The sequence below is a fragment of the Staurois parvus genome, unplaced genomic scaffold (assembly GCF_062004578.1).
Source record: "Staurois parvus isolate SC_StPar_1 unplaced genomic scaffold, SC_StPar_1.0 ptg000520l, whole genome shotgun sequence".
NCBI lineage: Eukaryota > Metazoa > Chordata > Amphibia > Anura > Ranidae > Staurois > Staurois parvus.
Genome location: NW_028318316.1, coordinates 2545885 through 2564788, shown reverse-complemented (window position 1 = coordinate 2564788; position 18904 = coordinate 2545885). Strand labels below are relative to the sequence as shown.

General features: G+C 43.4%; 1 protein-coding gene across 1 annotated transcript in view; it reads right to left on the bottom strand.

The window, feature by feature from the left end:
• The window catches only part of YIPF4 (Yip1 domain family member 4), a 30474-nt gene extending 23933 nt beyond the window's left edge, over positions 1-6541 (bottom strand). The window contains exon 1 of the mRNA XM_089690193.1: positions 6219-6541. Within this exon, the coding sequence (XP_089546319.1) occupies positions 6219-6303 (85 nt within the window). The 5' untranslated portion in view covers positions 6304-6541. The remainder of the gene's footprint in view (positions 1-6218) is intronic.
• Positions 6542-18904: the final 12363 nt, after the last annotated feature.

Here is an 18904-nt window from a genome sequence, read left to right as displayed (position 1 = left end):
AAGCAAAAACTGTCCAAAAACTCACAAGTTCAATGGATGCAAGACTTGTGAAGCTGCTATCAAATAAGGGGTCCTATGTTACAATGTAACGTGACCTGTTAAAATGTTTAAAAAGTTAAAATGTTATTAAAAGTTTGATTGAAATGGCTTTTGATTTCAGTAAATATGCTGCAAACACAACAAATGACAATTTTCAGTTCTTTACAACCTATAAAGTGTTTTGAAACTTACTGTGCGTAATAATTTGGAACAGTGCATTGGAAGTTTTTTATGTTTAAAAAAAATCCTGTTATTATTAGGAGGTTTGTTCAATAAAATGTGAATTGTACTCTTAATAGTTGATAACATGAGAATTATGCTGACTGTTATTTACATCAATTATTTAGGTAAATGAGAAAAATATAATTTGCATAATAATTTGGAAAGAAAAAAAGGCTCAAACGCCCTATAAAAGCAGCTATTTTGAGCACAAGTCAGAAAAAAAAAAAATCACTCCCTCATTCAGCATTGACTATTTTAAATCCTTATGCTGCTAGCATTGGTAAATAGATGGAAGAGTATATCAACATATTTGTTTTGAAGCGATTCTAAATGGTTATTTTTTTTTTTAAATAAACATTTACCTGCTGTATGCAGTGGTTTTTGCACAGAACAGCCTGGATCATCCTCTTCTCCTGTCCCCCACAGGCTCTCCTGGCGCCTCCTTCCTCTCGGGTGCCCTCACAGCAAGCAGCTTGCTATGGGGGAAACCGCTGCTCCGTTTGTCAATTCACACAAGGAGACACGGCTTGGCCCAACCACCCCCCTCTCCTCATTGGCTAACAGCAGTGGGAGCCAATGGCTACCGCTTGCTGTCTCAGTCAAAGAGGAGGCAGAGACCCAGGACAGCCGAGGCTGTTGTACAGATCGCTGGATCGCGATGAGGCTCAGGTAAGTATTGAGGAGGCTGGGGCCACTGCTGCACACAGAAGGTTTTTTTACCTTCATGCATAGAATGCATAAAGGTAAAAAACCTTGAGCCTTTAAAACCAGTTTAAATATTTTTTTTCTTTACATTTCTTCAGTTACTTCAGGAGTAGTGTAGTTTGCTGTGAGTCACTTAGCAACTACTTCTGAGTTTGATTAATTCTTGTAAACAGTTGAAGCTAAGCCTACGAGACAACAGAACATGCTACAGTAAGATTGCCCCGAGGCCACCAGGATCATGTCAACACAATCCACCGCCCTTTAAAGTTGCTGTTAACCTCAGATATGAAATATAAACAAAGCATTTGCCTCTATAGTGTGTATGTCTAAATTCACAGCACCAAGTGTAATTTCTGTCTGCTGCCTCCTTTCAATGCTATCTGCAGGAGTCAAGTTTTTCTTAAAATAAGAGAAAAATGGTGTCAGGGGAGGGAGTTCCAGCAGATTGACAGCCACATCTCTGTTCCTACATAAAGGGGTTTGTCCCTTCCCTCCAATCAGCTCTCAGAGCAGTCCTCACTGAGCTATTCAGAGTGTGACTTCAGCTCACCGTCCCCTTTTTTCTGAAATCTCAGACAAGCTATAAAAAAAATGTATCACTTTGAACAGGTGTAGAGAAGAGACGATAGACATCCACAAACTATGTAACAGAATTTGTTCCATCTCCATGTATCGAATGGCACTAGTCACTTCATTGGGTGCTTTGAAAATATGGAGGCTGCCATTTCCAACCTCTCCTTTTAGATATGTTACCTGCTTAACTTTCCTGTGGGGTCAATACTGCAATACTAACCCAGAAAATGTATCCAGACCAAGAATTCTGATTTCGCTATGCCTTTTGTAGCATGCTAGTTTCAGTTCAGTGATCCAAAGAATTTACACCAGGGAAAGCCTACATAGTACATTCAGACTCATATCAGCAATAACAACTTTCTCTCTCAATACAGGATTCTATTAAAAATATAAAGTTATTTTTTATGCTGCTCAGAGAGGCACCAGCAGGATTTATTGTCTCCTGCTGCTGTCAATCAAAACTTGTGAGGAGGGAGCGGGGGCGGCACCAAGCCAAGCTGCGTGCATCTAGAGCAGCACACAGCCCAGCTCAGGATTGAGTCCACACAAGTGCCCCTATAGAAAGCAGCTTACTATGGGGGCACTCGGAAACGAGGAGTAGCCAGGAGCGCAAGAGGGTCATCCCAGAAGGAGAGGAAAGGGACCACTTTGTCCAATACCATTTCACAGAGCAGGCAAGCATAATGTTTATTTTAGGAAAAAGAAAAAAAATACATGCCTTTACAATCATTTTAAAGTTGAACTCCACTCTCCCTCTTTTTCTGTATCCCCACTAACCCCCTAACCTGTTGTTCTGTTTACAATACACACTTACCTGGCCAGCAGATTCAGTGTTGTCCTGCAGAGATCCACTCTTCAGTTTTCTGTGTCCTACTGCACCATCTTGGCCCCCCTCGCCTTGCCGTTGCTGACATGCGAGGCTCCACTTCCCAACCGCTCTGTGAAAGGGCTCCCAGAACCACATGGGATATGTGACAAGGCCTCCCAGGGGGCCCCTGGGGCAAGAAATGTTAGTCTAGCCATACCAGAATGGAAGTGGGTGGTTGGGTTTGCTGGAAAAAAATAAAAACAAGAACTAGTCCCCCTACCTAAAGAAAAGAAGGGCTATTATTACTGTAGAGGGAGAAGTGAAAGCAGACAGTTCAAGTGTATTTGCAGGATGAAATGTCGTTAACCTGCCTTTTCCATTTGCAGATCGTATATCCTTCCTCAAAAGTGTTCTGTGAATGGATGACAGGCAGATTAAATGACAGGATCCACCTCCTTCATTCACAGAACACTTTGCATTCTGGGACAGAATAGTACAACTTCTATAAATGGAGGAAGTGTGCAAGCGGCACAACTCTCACTCGCAGAGGCTGATGTTAACCTCTGCAATGCCAGAAGATCAGTGCAATGGGAGGACACTGCGACAGTGAGGAGACGATTTCTACACTATATAGTCACCATCAAGAAAGTGGGAACATTTTATTACAGGCTATGTCCCTAATGTTATGTGTCTGGTGCTGCATAGCGAAAAAAAAAAATCTCCCCCAACCCCCTTTACAATTAGTTTTACCCGTTCACCTGTACCACTAAGTTGTCCTCGAAAACATTCTCAGCTACCCAGGGAATTCAGCACTATGTGCTGTAAGCATTCTCTCTATCTCAGCACTACAGGTCCTGCATCACCATGTTCCTATGAAACATCAGTAGGAAACGGGCAGTCTCTTTGGGCCAACCCCATGGTGAAGTGTGGTAGCGAGTACTCAGCGCATGAGCAGTGTGGCGCAGACTGTCATGAATCCTCTTGGGATGGGGTGACATCATTCATGACTAGGGAAGAAAAAAGGAAGCGCAGGACAGGGACTCACAGAAAAGGCTTTTACCCTTCCCCTAAAATTTTTTTTTTTTTGTTCTCCAACTGTGTAACACTAGGGAAGGAGGATGGGAAGTGAACAGAAAAAAAAATAGCAACTGATTGTAGAGAGTGAAGTTATGCTTTAAAGCCCCATTCTGGGCTAGGTCTTTTTTTCCCCATCCTTCACTTCCACCAAATTCTGCTAGCCATTTTTTTTCCTCCTCATCTTGTGAAGCCAGATATACTCACCTAAGTCCCCCTCCGTCCTTCACCACTGCAAATCCAGCAGTTGTGAATGTAACCTGAGATAGGCAATCCTTTATGGTCTCTCTGTGATGATGTCATCTTGTTCTGGACCCCACCACTGGTCATCTAGGCACTGATGTGAACACCCAAAGAAGGGTCTAAGCAGAAAATAAACAAAAGAGGAGACGACTTGGACTGCTTCATGCAACTGCAGCTTAAAGCGGAACCAAGTCCTGCTTTTAAAAACTTCAAGCAGACAGGCTCTTTATAGCAGAGAAACCTGGAAGAAGCCAAATGGAAGATGCCAGCACCAGTGAGGGACATCGGTCCTTTGAAGGGAGGCAAGTATTTTGGAGTTTAGTGCTGCTTTAAAGTAGAACTAAAAGCAAAACTTTTTTTTTCGTTTTGGACAGAATGGAATGGAGAGGGGCAAGAACACCTGTCAGCATTTACTGTTGTCTCTGGCCCCTGTTAAGGAGATTCACCTTCTCTATTTGTCCTGTTCATCACTATCATTGAAAGTTAAAGAAAATCCCAAATTTTAGGTTGTCCCCAGAAAAGCAATAGAGAGGAAATCTTGCAATGGGGACACTAGTTCTCGTGGTCTGGGGGGGGGGGGGGGGGGGGAATCACATAAGGTTTGTCTTAATTTGCAGGGATTTCCTCTCACTTCCTCTTTGGCTATGGGACAATAGCCAAAGAGGAAGCCAATGGGACAAAGAGGTCAAGAAATAAACTGATGGGTTATAACCCTTCCTTGCTCTATTCAAAATGAAAAAAAAAAAAAAGTTTTGCCTATAGTTCTAATTTAAGGTATATAAAAAGGGCACTAAGGGCTCAGTCACAGCATGGTGCATAAAAAAACTCATGGAAAATGAAGAACAGATTTATACTAGTAGATATCAGTTTTCATGTGTGCTTCAATGAGTTTTATACACGTTGCAGATTCCTGTGCAGAAAAAAAAAAACTGACGTCTACGCACCATGGTGTGAACAAGCCCTAAAGCAGAACTAAACTCTTATCCTGTTCAACCAAGGAAGCTGCCATCCTGGCCTCTGTTTGATCTGCATCTGCCATGGTGCCGCATGTGTGATCAGTTATGACACCAGCCATTTGATGGTTTGACAGTTAGTTGAGAGCACAAGCAAATGTGACAGTTGGCATTCCAGCTTGTCCGGAATGTAACCGATTTTTTTTTAAACCATTAAATTGATAGGTTTAGTTCTACTTTAAGATGTGACGTTCTTTTCTTTAAAGTGGTTGTAAACCCTTATATATACACTAAGTGAAATGACTAGCCTCAGGTGATACACAGAGATGAAACAAACCTTGTATGAATGTTGTACCTGTTTATCTGCAGTCTTCTCTTCTCTATAGTCACTTAAAGTGTTTCATTTATAAAGCTTGTCTGGGAGCTCAGAAAACATGGGACAGAGACCTGAAGTTACAAACTGCAGAGCCCAGTAAGGAGAGGAGAGTGGAGGGAGAGAGGGGGGGAGAGGGGGGGGACACCGGACCTCCCCCACTCCTCACAGCACACAGGAACAGAGCTGAGGCTGTCAATCTGCTGGAGGCTCCCCCATTGTTCTCTTGTTTTCAGGAAAACTTATCAGAAGTGATTCATGCTGATAGAGTAACAGGGCAGCAGGCAGAAATGACACTTAGTACTCTTAACTGAGTCAAGTACATACTACAGAGCAGATGTTGCCAAACTACAAGTCCCATTAGACACAGGCATGATGGAACTTGTAGTTTCGCAACAGCTGGAGGGCCACTAGTTTGACACCCCTGTTATAGAGGTATATGGTTTGTTCATATTTCATGTTTGATGCTTACAACCACTTTAACACATCAATCAGAGAGAAGAAAGTGAAATAGATCCCAAAAGGGGGGGCTTTAGGACCGGTTCACACTGCAACGTGTGTTCATTTGAATGGAGCATGGGAACGTGCAAAAAAGTATCGCAATCACTGCTTTTCAGATCCCACTGCTCCAGCTATGGCACCATGTGATTTGGTAGCTACAAATACACTGCGTTTGCAAGATTCATTTAGGGCCATTTCACACGGGAACGCAGTGTGGGAAAGGTATGTTCCCCGCATCGTACATGAATACGCCACCCTTGTGAGATATGCACAGGTGCCATTAACAATTAATGGTGCCCGTGCAAGTCTCCCGGCGGCCGTGCGTTCACACGTGACTTTTCCTGCACCGCTTTCCGGCATGAACCAGCCCTAAATGTAGTAAACACAACACAGCACTAAATGTTTATAAAAGCAGCAAGTCAAACATCAGATACTTTACACCGCTTCTATTAATTCCCCTACAGCCGTGTCATTTTATAACACATAACTGTGCACTTCTTATTTTTACATCAAGTAAACAGTTGGCAAGTTTGTGTTAAATGGCAGAGGCTGTCCTGGCTTGTCCTGTTAGACATGTAAACACTGCACTGTAACCACCTCCTACAGTCCCACTCTGCTGTCATACAAGTTCCATATACAATGTAGCAGGCCTCGCTCTACTAGTGCAAATGTAAACAGTGGCCTGACACTGACAACATGGCTGTACAGGTGACAACACCGGCCTTACCATCTGCCTCATTGGAGGAGACGAAGGTGAAGTCCCCGGGAGGGTTGTTGCTGTGCAGGCGTACACCGGGGCCCGGCTGCTGCATCCTACTGCCCGCAGCGCTCCTGCTGCTGCTGATGGTGGTGGTGACGCTGCTGACGTCTCAAACCCGCTTCGGTGAGGAGGGCGAGCGCGATGATGTCACGGCTCCAGCTCCTCCTAGGGCCGTAGAAGACTGGCTGAGAGCCCGGGTGTCAGGGCTCGGGTGAGATAAACAAGGAAAAGGATGCACAGCTCTCCACCCACCGCCACGACGCTGCTGAGGCGGTGGATATCCGGCTAGCTTCCTGAATTATCCTGTCTGTTTTGTTCTGCTTTACTGGGGTTTTAAATAAAGTTATTTCAGTAAAAAAAAAAAAGAAAACAGGAAAGGAAAGACTATGTAATGCATCACTGTAGAATACAGCACTGCTGCCTGCACTCTGACACACCATGTTTGTGACATACATGTCTTTTACAATCAAATGTTTTATTCTGTCACTAGTTCAGACATTTCTTTGTAAAATATAAAAACTTCAGTCCCCGCCTATTCTGACTTTTCTCTCCTAAATGTAAATGTACAAATCTTTTTTTTTTTTTTTTTGCTAGAAGGTTACTTAGAGCCCCCAAAACCTATATATTTTTTTTAAGCAAAGGCCCTAGAGAATAAAATAGTGTTGCAATCTTTTACGTCACACGTATTTGCGTAGCGGTTTTTCAAAAGGAAATTTAAAATAAAATACACGTGAATGAATTTTAATGCACAAAAACACAAAATAATATCAAATTGGTAAATTATAAAAGATGATGTTACACTGAATAGATACCTAACATGTAACGCCTTAAAATTGCGCACGCTTGTGGAACAGCGACAAACTACAGTACTTAACCACTTGGTAACCGCGCTATAACTGAATAATGGCTACAGTGCGGTTACCCAGTTCTGGGAGGACGTCATGATGGGCGCACACCTAGTGATCTCCATGATTGCTGTGTCCTATGACACAGCAAATCACTGAGTAAATACAGTTGCCATTTATCGGTAGCGCTGTCACAGCATGAGGAAAGTAGTGCCGATAAACGGCAGCTGTCATAGAGGAGATCGACACTGATCATCAGGGCACTGAGGATCAGTGCCTTGATGATCAGTACCACCCGCCAGTGCCCTCCATTAGTGCTGGCCAGCAGTGCCTCCAGTCAGTGCTATCAGTCAGTGCTGCCAGTCAGGGCCGCCAGTCAGTGTCGCCCATCAGTGCCAGCCATCAGTGCAGCATCATTGGTGCCTTCTCATCAATGCCCACCGGTGCCACCTCATCAGTGCTGCCTATCAGTGCCCATCAGTGCTGCCTATCCAATCTACCTCATCAGTGCCTATCAGTGATGCTTTTCAGTGCCCATCAGTGCTGCCTATGAGTACAGCCTCATCAATGCACATCAGCGAAGGAGAAAAATTATCTGTTTGCAAAATTTTATAATAAAAACAAGAAAAACTTTTTTTGTTTGCTCTTTTTTTGTTTATAGCGCAGAAAACACCCAGGGGGTATAAGTGCCCAGTGGGCAAGTGGTTAAAAATCTCCATAGCCGACGCTTTAAAAGCCTTTGCAGGCTACCAGTTTAGAAGTACACAGGAGGTCTGGTGCTAGAATTATTGCTCACTCTCTCTCTATTTGACGTTCGTGATGGTATCTCACATGTCTGGTGGAATGGGGTACTTTACTTTTTTATTATTATTATAGCACTACCCCCTTAGCAGTTTTGGGTCCCCCTAAAGCAGGGGTGTCAAACTGGCAGCCCTCCAACTGTTGCGAAACTACAAGCCCCATCATGCCTCTACCTTTGGGAGTCATGCTTGTAACTGTCAATCTTGCAATGCCTCATGGGACTTGTAGTTTGGCAACAGCTGGAGGGCCACTATTTTGATTCCTGTGCTCTAAAGCTTTGCACAGCGGGGCAACACGCATTTTCTTCCACACTTTGCACTCCGGGTCAGTAAACAGTCCTTGAGCTTGGTTTTGTGAGTTTATTAAAGGGGCTAAAATCTTGAGGGGTGTATGGGATGCCCAAGGAAACTGCTAAATTGAGGACAAACTCCTTAGCAACTATATACAGATGTGGACAAAATAGTCTCTTTTTAACTGCATTCCAGCTCTCTGGTGTACCTCCTCAGACCCCAGATGAATCCTCCTCTTCACCCAGCTGTACTGAGGGTATTCCCTGGGCAAGGGGGGGGGGGCAGGCACTGCCAATTTATCACAACAGTACTGGATGAGAAGCTTGTTGGGTTCTCCACCTGACTGCCTTCTCCTCTTATCTGACTGAGGGGGTGTAAGAGTACTCACGTTGTCCTCTCCTGATAGCTTAATGGATTGGTGGCTGCCTTCAGGCTTTTCGCTGGGCTGGCTCCTTTTCTACTGTTTAGGATTTCCTTGGAGACGGTGGCACAGTGCAGATCCTCTTCCCTAGCACCTGCCTGTAGGTAGGCCACTTCTCTGGGCCCCCTCCCAGGTTCACACTCCAGCCGACACTGGCCCTCTTTCACCCATGCACTGTGATACTTAAGCATTACCTTGGTCACCATGCCCAGCCTTCTGCTAGGGGATTGGCCAAGGTACCTCAAGGATGCAGATCCAAGCTTCCTTCCCTCCTCCTGAAAACTCTCAGGTTTCTGGAGAGGTGGGAGAGCTCCAGAAGCTTTGACCTTCAGAACCTCCCTAGCCTGTTCTGAGGTAACCTCCCTAACTCATTCCTAGGCAGGCTCATGCCAGGCTGCTACTTGGACTTTGCCTAAAAATTAAAACAACAAACTGCTATTTGACTAACCTGGAGGGTGTTACATCATTATTTATGTATTTATTTATTTTACACTGTCTCTTATACAATAGAGATGTTTAGGGATGTTCCGGTCCTTAATCATCTCTATGGTAAGCTGGTTGAACTGCCAGCATCCGTTCTGGTGGAAGCCCAGGAAGCCCCCCTTCCGCCGCATGTAAAGTGATCCAGTGGCTAACTAGCCACTAGGATGGCTTTTACATAAAAGTGCATCGCCACTTGAAAAAAAAAAAAAAAAGATACCAGGATGATAGCTATAGCTGTAGGACATATTTCCAGTATAACCACTTCAACCTGGCGACATACATATATGCCGCGGAGGCTGTACTGGTTAACAAAAGTCTGCAAGCATCTTGGCTGTTATCAGAGAAGAGACACACACACTGTCTCTTCTGCAATAAAATATACCTACCTGCCTGCTTCTGTTGGAAATAAGCTGAGTTGTGCATGCCGTCTTGAACTGACCAATGGAGATGTGGACAGGGGGAACAGATGTACACAGGGGGAACAGGGGTGAGACACATCTCTCCCCTTCCCCACATCTGCGAAATTACCTCAGCCTGTTGTACCCTCACCTTGGAGTACCTATTGGCCAGTTATTAACACATATTGTGGTATGTACCTGGATGGATCTTGGGCGTGTGTATTTACAGATACGTTTGTACTTTTGAACTATGGTTTTCTTACTTAAGCTGATTCTGATATGGATAATTAGAGAACATTTACTGTTGGTAAAAAATCTTTCCCCCCCCCTTTGAAGGGTTTTGATTAATGGCCAATATGGGGAGTAGGGGTGTAGTCGGGAGCATTGGGGGTCATTATTGACCACTGTATTCTGTAATTCTCTAGAATTACATTTCTGCTTTCCATAAGTGGATCTATATCTCCTCTTAACTGGTGGTTATTCCTCATTACTTGTTGGAGGCCCTCTTTCCATCCAGGTGCGATTGATATGTCCCATATACCTTGCACAGGCCATTTGAGAGGTCATTAGTATCGTCAACTGGTAATTGCTGTTAATCCTTTTATTCTTCATTTTCATTGTTTTTAAAAAATTTTTGTATGGCTATATATTGATTATATGTTCCTGGTTCTATGTTTGCTTTATTGTAGGAATCTGTATTTTGTTTTCCCTGAAGAAGCGGGCACTGTCCCGTGAAACACGTTGGATATTATCAACAATGTACCAATTCATGGTTGAAGGCTGAAGTTATCTACCAACATAAGTCAACTGATACCTATGATGCAACATCAATGTCCTAGGTGTCAGTAACTATTCAGGATTACATTGATTAAGCCTTCATGATTCTAGGCTGTAGCTATTAATGAACTGACACCCATAACGCCTATCCCACATCTCGGGTGTCAGCAACAAATATTGTAGCTAGGCTACTAATTGTAGTTCCATTCATTTCTATATTTGAATTTTATGATCCTCTATTTATGTGTTTGATTGTCTTGTTCCACCATGATGGTGGTTTTTTAACCTAACAAAAGGTGTTCAATTCTTTTTTACTATTTGTCCATATATTTTGTGTACAATTGTGATATTGATTTATATGGTTTGGTACCCTTAAAGCCCCATTAGTTTTTTTGGTTATGGTCTTATTTACTACATGACCAATGGAGACACTTGAAGACTAGAACCCTGGGAGAAGATTCCGGCACCAGCAAGGGACCTGGACCATTAGAATGGAGGTAAGTTTAATGCCTTTAGTTCCACTCAGACATGTTTGCACATATACCTAGTTATATGTTATACCTAGTATAGGTTATATGCAGCCACCAAAAGGTGATTGGACAACAGGGAGCTCAGGCATGTTTCGGCTAGGATCCAAATTCATGTGTGCGAGCCTGCCAGGAAGCTGTCAGTTGTACAGGCAAATCACCTGTGACAATGGCAATTTCTGCCCCACAGGCGCACTTTATACATGCCACATGTATACATGTGGCTGTTGGGAATGCCCCAGCCACAAATGATTGGCCCATGCAGGTTACAGCCTTCTGGTGGGCTCTCACATGTGCGTTTGGTTCATCACTAGGTTATTGAGCTGATCACTATTGGACAATGGCAAATGCCCCCAAGTGCTGGGATTGCCCCCAATATATTCTGTGAGACTCTATTTTTTGCTATTGTCCTTAGGTGATGGACTGCTTTTCCACTGGAGAGGTTCTTATGATATATTTTTCTTCAGTACTTGGATTTATATGTCTATCAAATGACTTATTGCCTCAGGAGGTCTCACTAGCAGTTTCCAGATCAGCTGCCCTCAATGTACATCTTGGGAACTGTACCCAAACCCCACATCAGCAAGTCTGGCCTTTAATGTTTGGTTCAGACACTGGATACTGCATTTGGCACTCACCTTGGCACATAGTGCAACAAATGTAGTTAGCTGTAGGGTGCTACAGGTCCAGAGCCATGGTTCATTCCTATGGCACCCAGATCCTGAAGACCCATTCAGGGTATGCTGTCCATGACAGGTGAAGTTTGATTCCTTCAAGGAACCTGCAGCATTGAAAAGGTAAAGGTTTCCATGTAATTGTGACCGTGCTCTGTTTTACATCGGGGGGGTTCTTTTACTTAGTTATTCCCCTCTGTAAATGTCTCTACAACAGTGGCAGAAGGTAACATTTATCCATTTGAATTTGGCAGGTTTTTCCTGATCCTGAAGAGGAATTTTCATCTTCTGCATTTTAGGAGACACAAACTAAGGCCTTACACCAGGGGCGGACTGACCATTTGGAAACGCGGGCACTGCCCGAGGGCCCGGGGTCAGTAGGGGGCCCCATGAGATGCCCCTGGTACCTTTTTTATAGGCTTTTTTGAGTTTGGGCAAGGACACAGGGGCCCCATGATCCCCTATTGCCCGGGGGCCCCATGAGTTGTCAGTCCGCCCCTGCCTTACACTATATGCTTTCAACCATGAGCTCACTTGAGGCGGTGTGTACTAGCCATTGATGCGTAGAATGAAGAAAAGTGTTTTGTTCAGATTTATTATTGAAATCATTTTGTTTAGTTAACCACTTCCCGACCGCCCTATAGCAAACTACTGCTACAGAGCGGTAGGGCTTCGCAAAATTAAGTATATATACACTTTTTTTGTATTTCCAGGTAGGGGAATGCGCGCACCCTACCCGTGCCGCCATTGGTGGCTACAGATGTCAATCACCAGGTTCCAACCAGAGATTCCCCGCCAGCACACGGCCATCACCAAGGAACACTGACAGTGAAGAGATCTGTATGTAAACGATACAGATCTCTCCCCTGTCAGCATAGCATAGCAGAGCAATACAAAGCAATGTGCTTACACTGTAAAACACAGCACACAGTAAAACACACAGAGCACACGGTTAACCCTTTGATCGCCACAGATGTTAACCCCTTCCTGCCCAGTATCATCAGTACAGTGATTTTTATTAGCACTGATCACTGTATTAGTGTCACTGGGCATGTCAGTGACAGTTAGTCAGTCACTCCCACCAGTGTCAGAATGCCCACCGCAGTCCAGCTATAAGTCGCTGATCGCCACCATTACTAGTATTAAAAAAAAAAAAATTCCAGTATATATGCCGCCATTTGTAGACGCTATAACTTTCGTGTAAACCAATTAATTTACACATATTGGGATTTTTTCTTTGTAGCAAAGACGTGTAGCAGAATACATTTTGGCCTAAATTTATGACAAAATTAAATTTTTTAAGTTTTGTTACTGGATATGTTTTATAGCAAAAAGTCAAAAATATTGTGGGTTTTTTTTTTTTCAAAATTGTCGGTCTTTCTTGTTTATAAAGCAAAAAATCAAAACCGCAGAGGCGATCAAATACCACCGAAAGAATTCAAGTCAATTCGATTGAATTTGGAAAATTCGAATCAGCATTTGAAATAATTCTATTGGAATTTTGGTTATATTCTTTGTGTTTAGTTCTACTTGATTGTTTGGCGATTCTATTTTTTTCTATTCTATTATTTTCTATTCTCATCTATACTATTCTATTCGGATCTATTGTATTCAAATTAGAATTTATTCTATTTGAAATTTGAATTTCGGAAGACGGTTATATTCTGTACTATTACACACATATATATATATACGTATATATATACAGTTGCAAGAAAAAGTACGTGAACCCCTTGGGATTACGTGGAGTTTTGCATGAATTGGGCATAAAATATGCTCTGAACGTCATCTAAGTCACAACAATAGAAGAACACAGTCTGCTGAACATAATACTACACAAACATTAGATGTTGCCATGGTTTAATTGCACATAACATGTAAACATTCACAGTGCAGGGAGGAAAAAGTATGTGAACCTTTGGACTTAATAACTGGTTGACCCTCCTTTGGCAGCAATACCCTCAACCAAACGTTTCCTGTAGTTGCAGATCAGACCTGCACAACGATTTGGAGTAATTTTGGACCACTCCTCTTTACAAAACTGTTTCAGTGTAGCAATATTCTTGGGATGTCTGGTGTGAATCACTCTCTTAAGGTCATGCCACAGCATTTCAATCGGGTTGAGGTCAGGACTCTGACTGGGCCACTCCAGAAGGCGTATTCTGTGCTGTTGCAGCCATTGTTTTGTTGAATTACTTGTATGCTTTGGGTCATTGTCCTGTTGCATCACCCATCCTCTGCGGAGCTTCAGTTGGCGGACAGATGGTGGTACGTTTTCCTGCAAAATGTTTGATAAACTCTGGAATTCATTTTCCCATCAATGACAACAATCCGTCCAGGCCCTGAGGCAGCAAAGCAGCCCCAAACCATGATGCTCCCTCCGCCATGTTTTACAGTGGGGATGAGGTTTTGATGTTGGTGTGCTGTGCCTTTTTTTCTCCACACATAGTGTTGTGTGTTCTTCCCAAACAACTCAATTTTGGTTTCATCTGTCCACAGTATATTTTTCCAGTAGTGCTGTGGAACATCCAGGTGCTCTTTTGCAAACTTCAAACGTGCTGCAATATTCTTTTTGGACAGCAATGGCTTCCTCTGTGGTGTCCTCCCATGTACTCCATTCTTGTTTAATGTTTTCCTTATTGTAGATGTGTCAACAAAAATGTTAGCATGTGCCAGAGATTTCTGTAGGTCTTTAGCTGACACTCTGGGATTCTTCTTTATCTCATGCAGCATTCTGCGCTGTGCTCTTGCAGTCATTTTTACAGGACGACCACACCTAGGGAGAGTAGTAACAGTGCTAAACTTTCTCCATTTGTAGACAGTCTGTCTTACCGTGGACACATGAACATCAAGGCTTTTGGAGATACTTTTGTAACCCTTTCCAGCTTCATGCAAGTCAACAATTCTTGATCGTAGGTCTTCTGAGAGCTCATTTCTGCGAGGCATGGTTCACATCAGACAGTGCTTCTTGAAACCAGTAAACCCAAAACAGGTGTGCATTTTTTAAGGGCAGGACAGCTGTCAGCAACACATCCAATATCATCACACTGGAGTCAAGTTGGCTCACTCCTGGCTCCAGTTAGCTCTGGGAGAAGTCATTAAGCTAGGGCCTCACATACTTTTTCCTCCCTGCACTGTGAATGTTTACATGTTATGTGCAATTAAACCATAGCAACATCTAATGTTTGTGTAGTATTATGTTCAGCAGACTGTGTTCTTCTATTGTTGTGACTTAGATGACGTTCAGAGCACATTTTATGCCCAATTCATGCAAAACTCCACGTAATCCCAAGGGGTTCACATACTTTTTCTTGCAACTGTATATATATATATTACATTCGCATCAGGCCCCAACCCTCAAGGGGTGTACAATCTTAGTTCCCTAACTTATACATACACATACTAGCTACAATTTAGACAGTTTCACTCTATTCTTTTCTATTAGTTATTTTCTATTCTGTTCTGCTGTTTTACTCTTGTTTTCTATTGTATCCTTTATTTTCTATTCTATTTTATGCTTGTTTTCAAATTTGATTTAGTTTATGAAGTCGAATTTTGGATGTAATTTTGTTTCGTTATTTCAAAATCGTTTAAAGTTGTTACTATTGTAATTCAGGAATTCAGATACATCCAAATATCTGAATAACGGTAAATTAGTCCAAACTTCAACTTGGAACAAAATGAACCACACATGTCTAGCCATTGACCAACAACATCGGAATCTCAACAACCCAAACTAGCTCCGATGGGCACTAAACAGCTAGTGAAATCTGAAAAGACCTTTCCTCTGCATATTTAAATTAAAGTGTTACTAAACCCAGGACCCTGCATTCATTTTATCTGGTCTCCCACAGTGCCCAGAACATGGAAATGCAATTATTTTAGTAAAGATAAACTGCTAAATACCTTTTCTCATCTACATTCAGAGCAGGCTTCTGACTTCTATCAGTGTCCAGCAGAGCACATGTTAAAGGAGGAGTTTTCATTATGCTATAGGAGGATGCAGAACCCCTGACCTCTGTCTGGACAGTGCTGATTGGCCCTGTGCTGATCACATGCACTCTCCCAAGAAAAAAAAAACAAACTCTCTAGCAATACACACCAAAATAAGCATGTACAGAGTGACTCCACATGATATGTCTTATCAGGAGATAAGAGGGGGACACTGGAAGAAGGGAGGATCAGAGAAGTCAGGCTCAAACAGCCTTTTCACACAATGCAGAGGATTAACCCCTTAGGTTCCACAGTGAGTAAAACAAGCATGCTTTTCTGCATATACAGACTGAGATTACTGTTGTGGGTTTAGTAGCACTTTAAAACCTAAGTTCACCTTTCGAGCATGTCAGAATTTACATCCGTTTATAGAGTGTAACATGTTCCAGCTCCTGTCCCCTTCTCCCCCTGGCCCCCTTCCCCTGTGAGAGTGGGTGTGCAGGAGCCTGACATAGCACCTGCGATCCACTAATTACAGGCGCAATTGTGTGCAGGGACCTGTAGGAAGAAAATGCACATAATAAATGCACACTTTTTTCCTACATAAATATGGGTATTTATTATTTTTTCCCAAAAAAGGTGAGCTTATTCTGTAACTGTGCTTTGTACGAGGATTGGCCAGATCTGGACAAGGCGTTTATTCCTCCAGAACTCTTTGTAGAGATATACCCCATGGAAAAAGAGTTTATGCAAAAATGGTTGGTTCTGGTAGTAGATCCTATCATCTCAGTTTTCAGCAAACATCTCACTTGTTCTTGTTAGCCCAGGTGACTTGTCATGTGATTTGACAGTTTCAAGCCGCATGACAAGTCACACCCTATTTTTAGCAATGGAACTATTCAAATCAGGGCGACTCTGACCTTGTGGTGCAGCACCAATTTGAAAAAAGTTCCTGCACTTGTGATTTTATGTGTGACTTGCACAGACATCTGTGCATGAAGTCACACAGATGTCTGCCAAGTCGCGCCTGAAGTTGCACTAACATGCAGCTTTGAAGTCACACAATTTCACAGTCGGATCCAGTGTGAACCAGGGCTTAAAAATGATTCCTCCTTTAGCTCTGGTTCATACCAATGCAATTTGTCACATAATTTGACAGTTCCAAATCGCATGACAAGTCGCACCCTATTGTCGGAAATGGAACCTTTCAAATCGGGGAGACTTCAGCTTTGCGGTGTCAAAAAATATTAAAAAAGGTTCCTGTGCTATTTTTTTGTGATTTCAGTTGCAACTTGCATAGATATCTGTGCATGAAGTTACACAGATGTCAGCCAAGTCACACCTGAAATTGCACTGACCTGCGGCTTTGAAAGCATGTGACTTCAAGTGAAGTAGCGCGATTTCAAAGTTGGATTCAGTGTGAACCAAGGCTTAAAACAGAATTTCACCTAAAGGTGAAGTTTTGCTTGTTTGCATCCTCCCCCCTTCAATGCCACATTTGCCACTTTTTGGGGGGAGCTGGTACCTGGTTTTGTCCCACTTCCGGTCAGATGTGCCACGGCGATCTGAGCCGGAGGTTCATCCTTCCTCCTTCCTCCCCCATTGGGACCATTCAGAAAGCTCAGCAAACTTCATACGTGCACATTAGGAAACATGCTCTGAAAACACAAGGCTTCCCTGCCAGTTTGCCTTACTTAAGATGCCGGGACCTGCACCCGAAGCCGATTAAAGAAGCAGCTTAGGTGAGGATATCGCTGGATCCCTGGACAGGTAAGGGTCCCTATCCAATTTCGGACCAGCAACGTACTCATATGGCACTGGACTTTCAGTGGTTATACCGGAGTGAAGCCTGCAGCTGCAGTCATCACCCTGGTGCTGTTTTTTCAGAGCCTTGTACAAGCAAGCTAAATAGCCACTTAATTGCTTATACAAACAGCGGGAGGGGACATCCCACCGCCTTCCGGTGGGAGAGAGAGGAGCTCACACCCCATAGTGTAGTATGCACAAGAAAGTGTTCCCAGATCCCTGCCTTGGCCACTAGCTGGGGAAAGCATGGGCTGAAGTGACATTGCTGGAAGAGATGGGTGGAGCTGCTGAAAGGTCTAGAGTCCAAGAGCCAAAAGCCTCCTGTTGTCACTGCTGTGTACCCCAAAATACAGGGACGCATTTTGAAGCAATCCTGCTTCTTTATCAACCTGTTCTTTACCAGTTTATAAAGAAGCAGGATTGCTTCGATACGTGCCCCTGTATTTTGGGGTACACAGCCCCAGTCTGGATCAGATGTTCCGGACTTCTGGTTCCAATCTGTCATTGCCAGGGGCTACAAATTAGAATTTCTATCCCTGCCCTCTTCTCATTTCCTACCCTCCAATCAGCCAGCTTCATCTCAAAGACAACCAGACTTGTGGGATGCCCTGAATCAACTTCAGGCACAAGGAGTGTTAAAGCCAATTTCTGCAGTAGAAAGGTTCAAATGGTTTTATTCAAGATTTAAGAGTTCATAAAGTATGTCATTGCTTTTCTAAGATCAAGGGAATTTCTGGCATTAGTGGACATTCAAGATGCCCATCTTCACTTTCCCATTTTTCCCACACACACATTCTATGTTTTGCTGAGGGAGCCCAACACTTTAAATTTGTTGAACTTCCTTTCGGGCTATCTTCTACACCATGGTTCTTGACAAAGTTGAATGCTGCTCCTCTAGCCCTGTTAAGATCTCAGAGCATATATGTCATGTGAGACCTAGATGATCTGTTGATGAAGGGCTCCTCAGCCACAATCTTGTCCTCCTACATTCAATGGTCAATAAAGTCACATGCATGATGTGATGATATCTGTGACGTGATGACATTTAATCCAACATGTTTCTCCCAATCAGAGCACGTGCTGAACGGACGTATGTGACATAATCACGCATGGCGGCGTTCCGCCCAGCACACACTCCATGATTGTGCATTCAGACTTGTCCTCCAATCACAGGTGAGGGCCCCAACACCCGAGACAGGACAGAAGACCTCAACAGCACGAACTGCACACTCTAACGCCATCTGGTGGACTACGGAAATACTGCACCATTTTGTCATGCTATGCAGTCGCCAAAATAAAGGCGACTGGAGGTCAAGTGAGATGAGCATGGTATTTGGGCTCTGAAAGCTTAACCTCCCTGGAGGTATTCCTGAGTGTAGCTCGGGGTAAAGTTTCAGCATCACAAGTGATAACCCTGAACTACACTCGGGAATACCTTGCAGCTCTGCTCCGGGATCTCTTCTTCACTTACCTTGTCCTGCGCTCCCGCGATGTCCCTCCTGCAGTGTCCCCTGCAATGTCCTCTGGCGGATGCTGGCATCTGTCTTCTGGGTTCCGTTCCCTGCGACGTCAGAACGTACGGGGAGGGAACTGGCAGAAAATTTGAAAGTTGTAAAAGTGACATTTACTAAATTCACTAAAATCGCATAGTAAAACATTACTGTATCAAACCATTTCACATACATTTTGTCCCTAGTG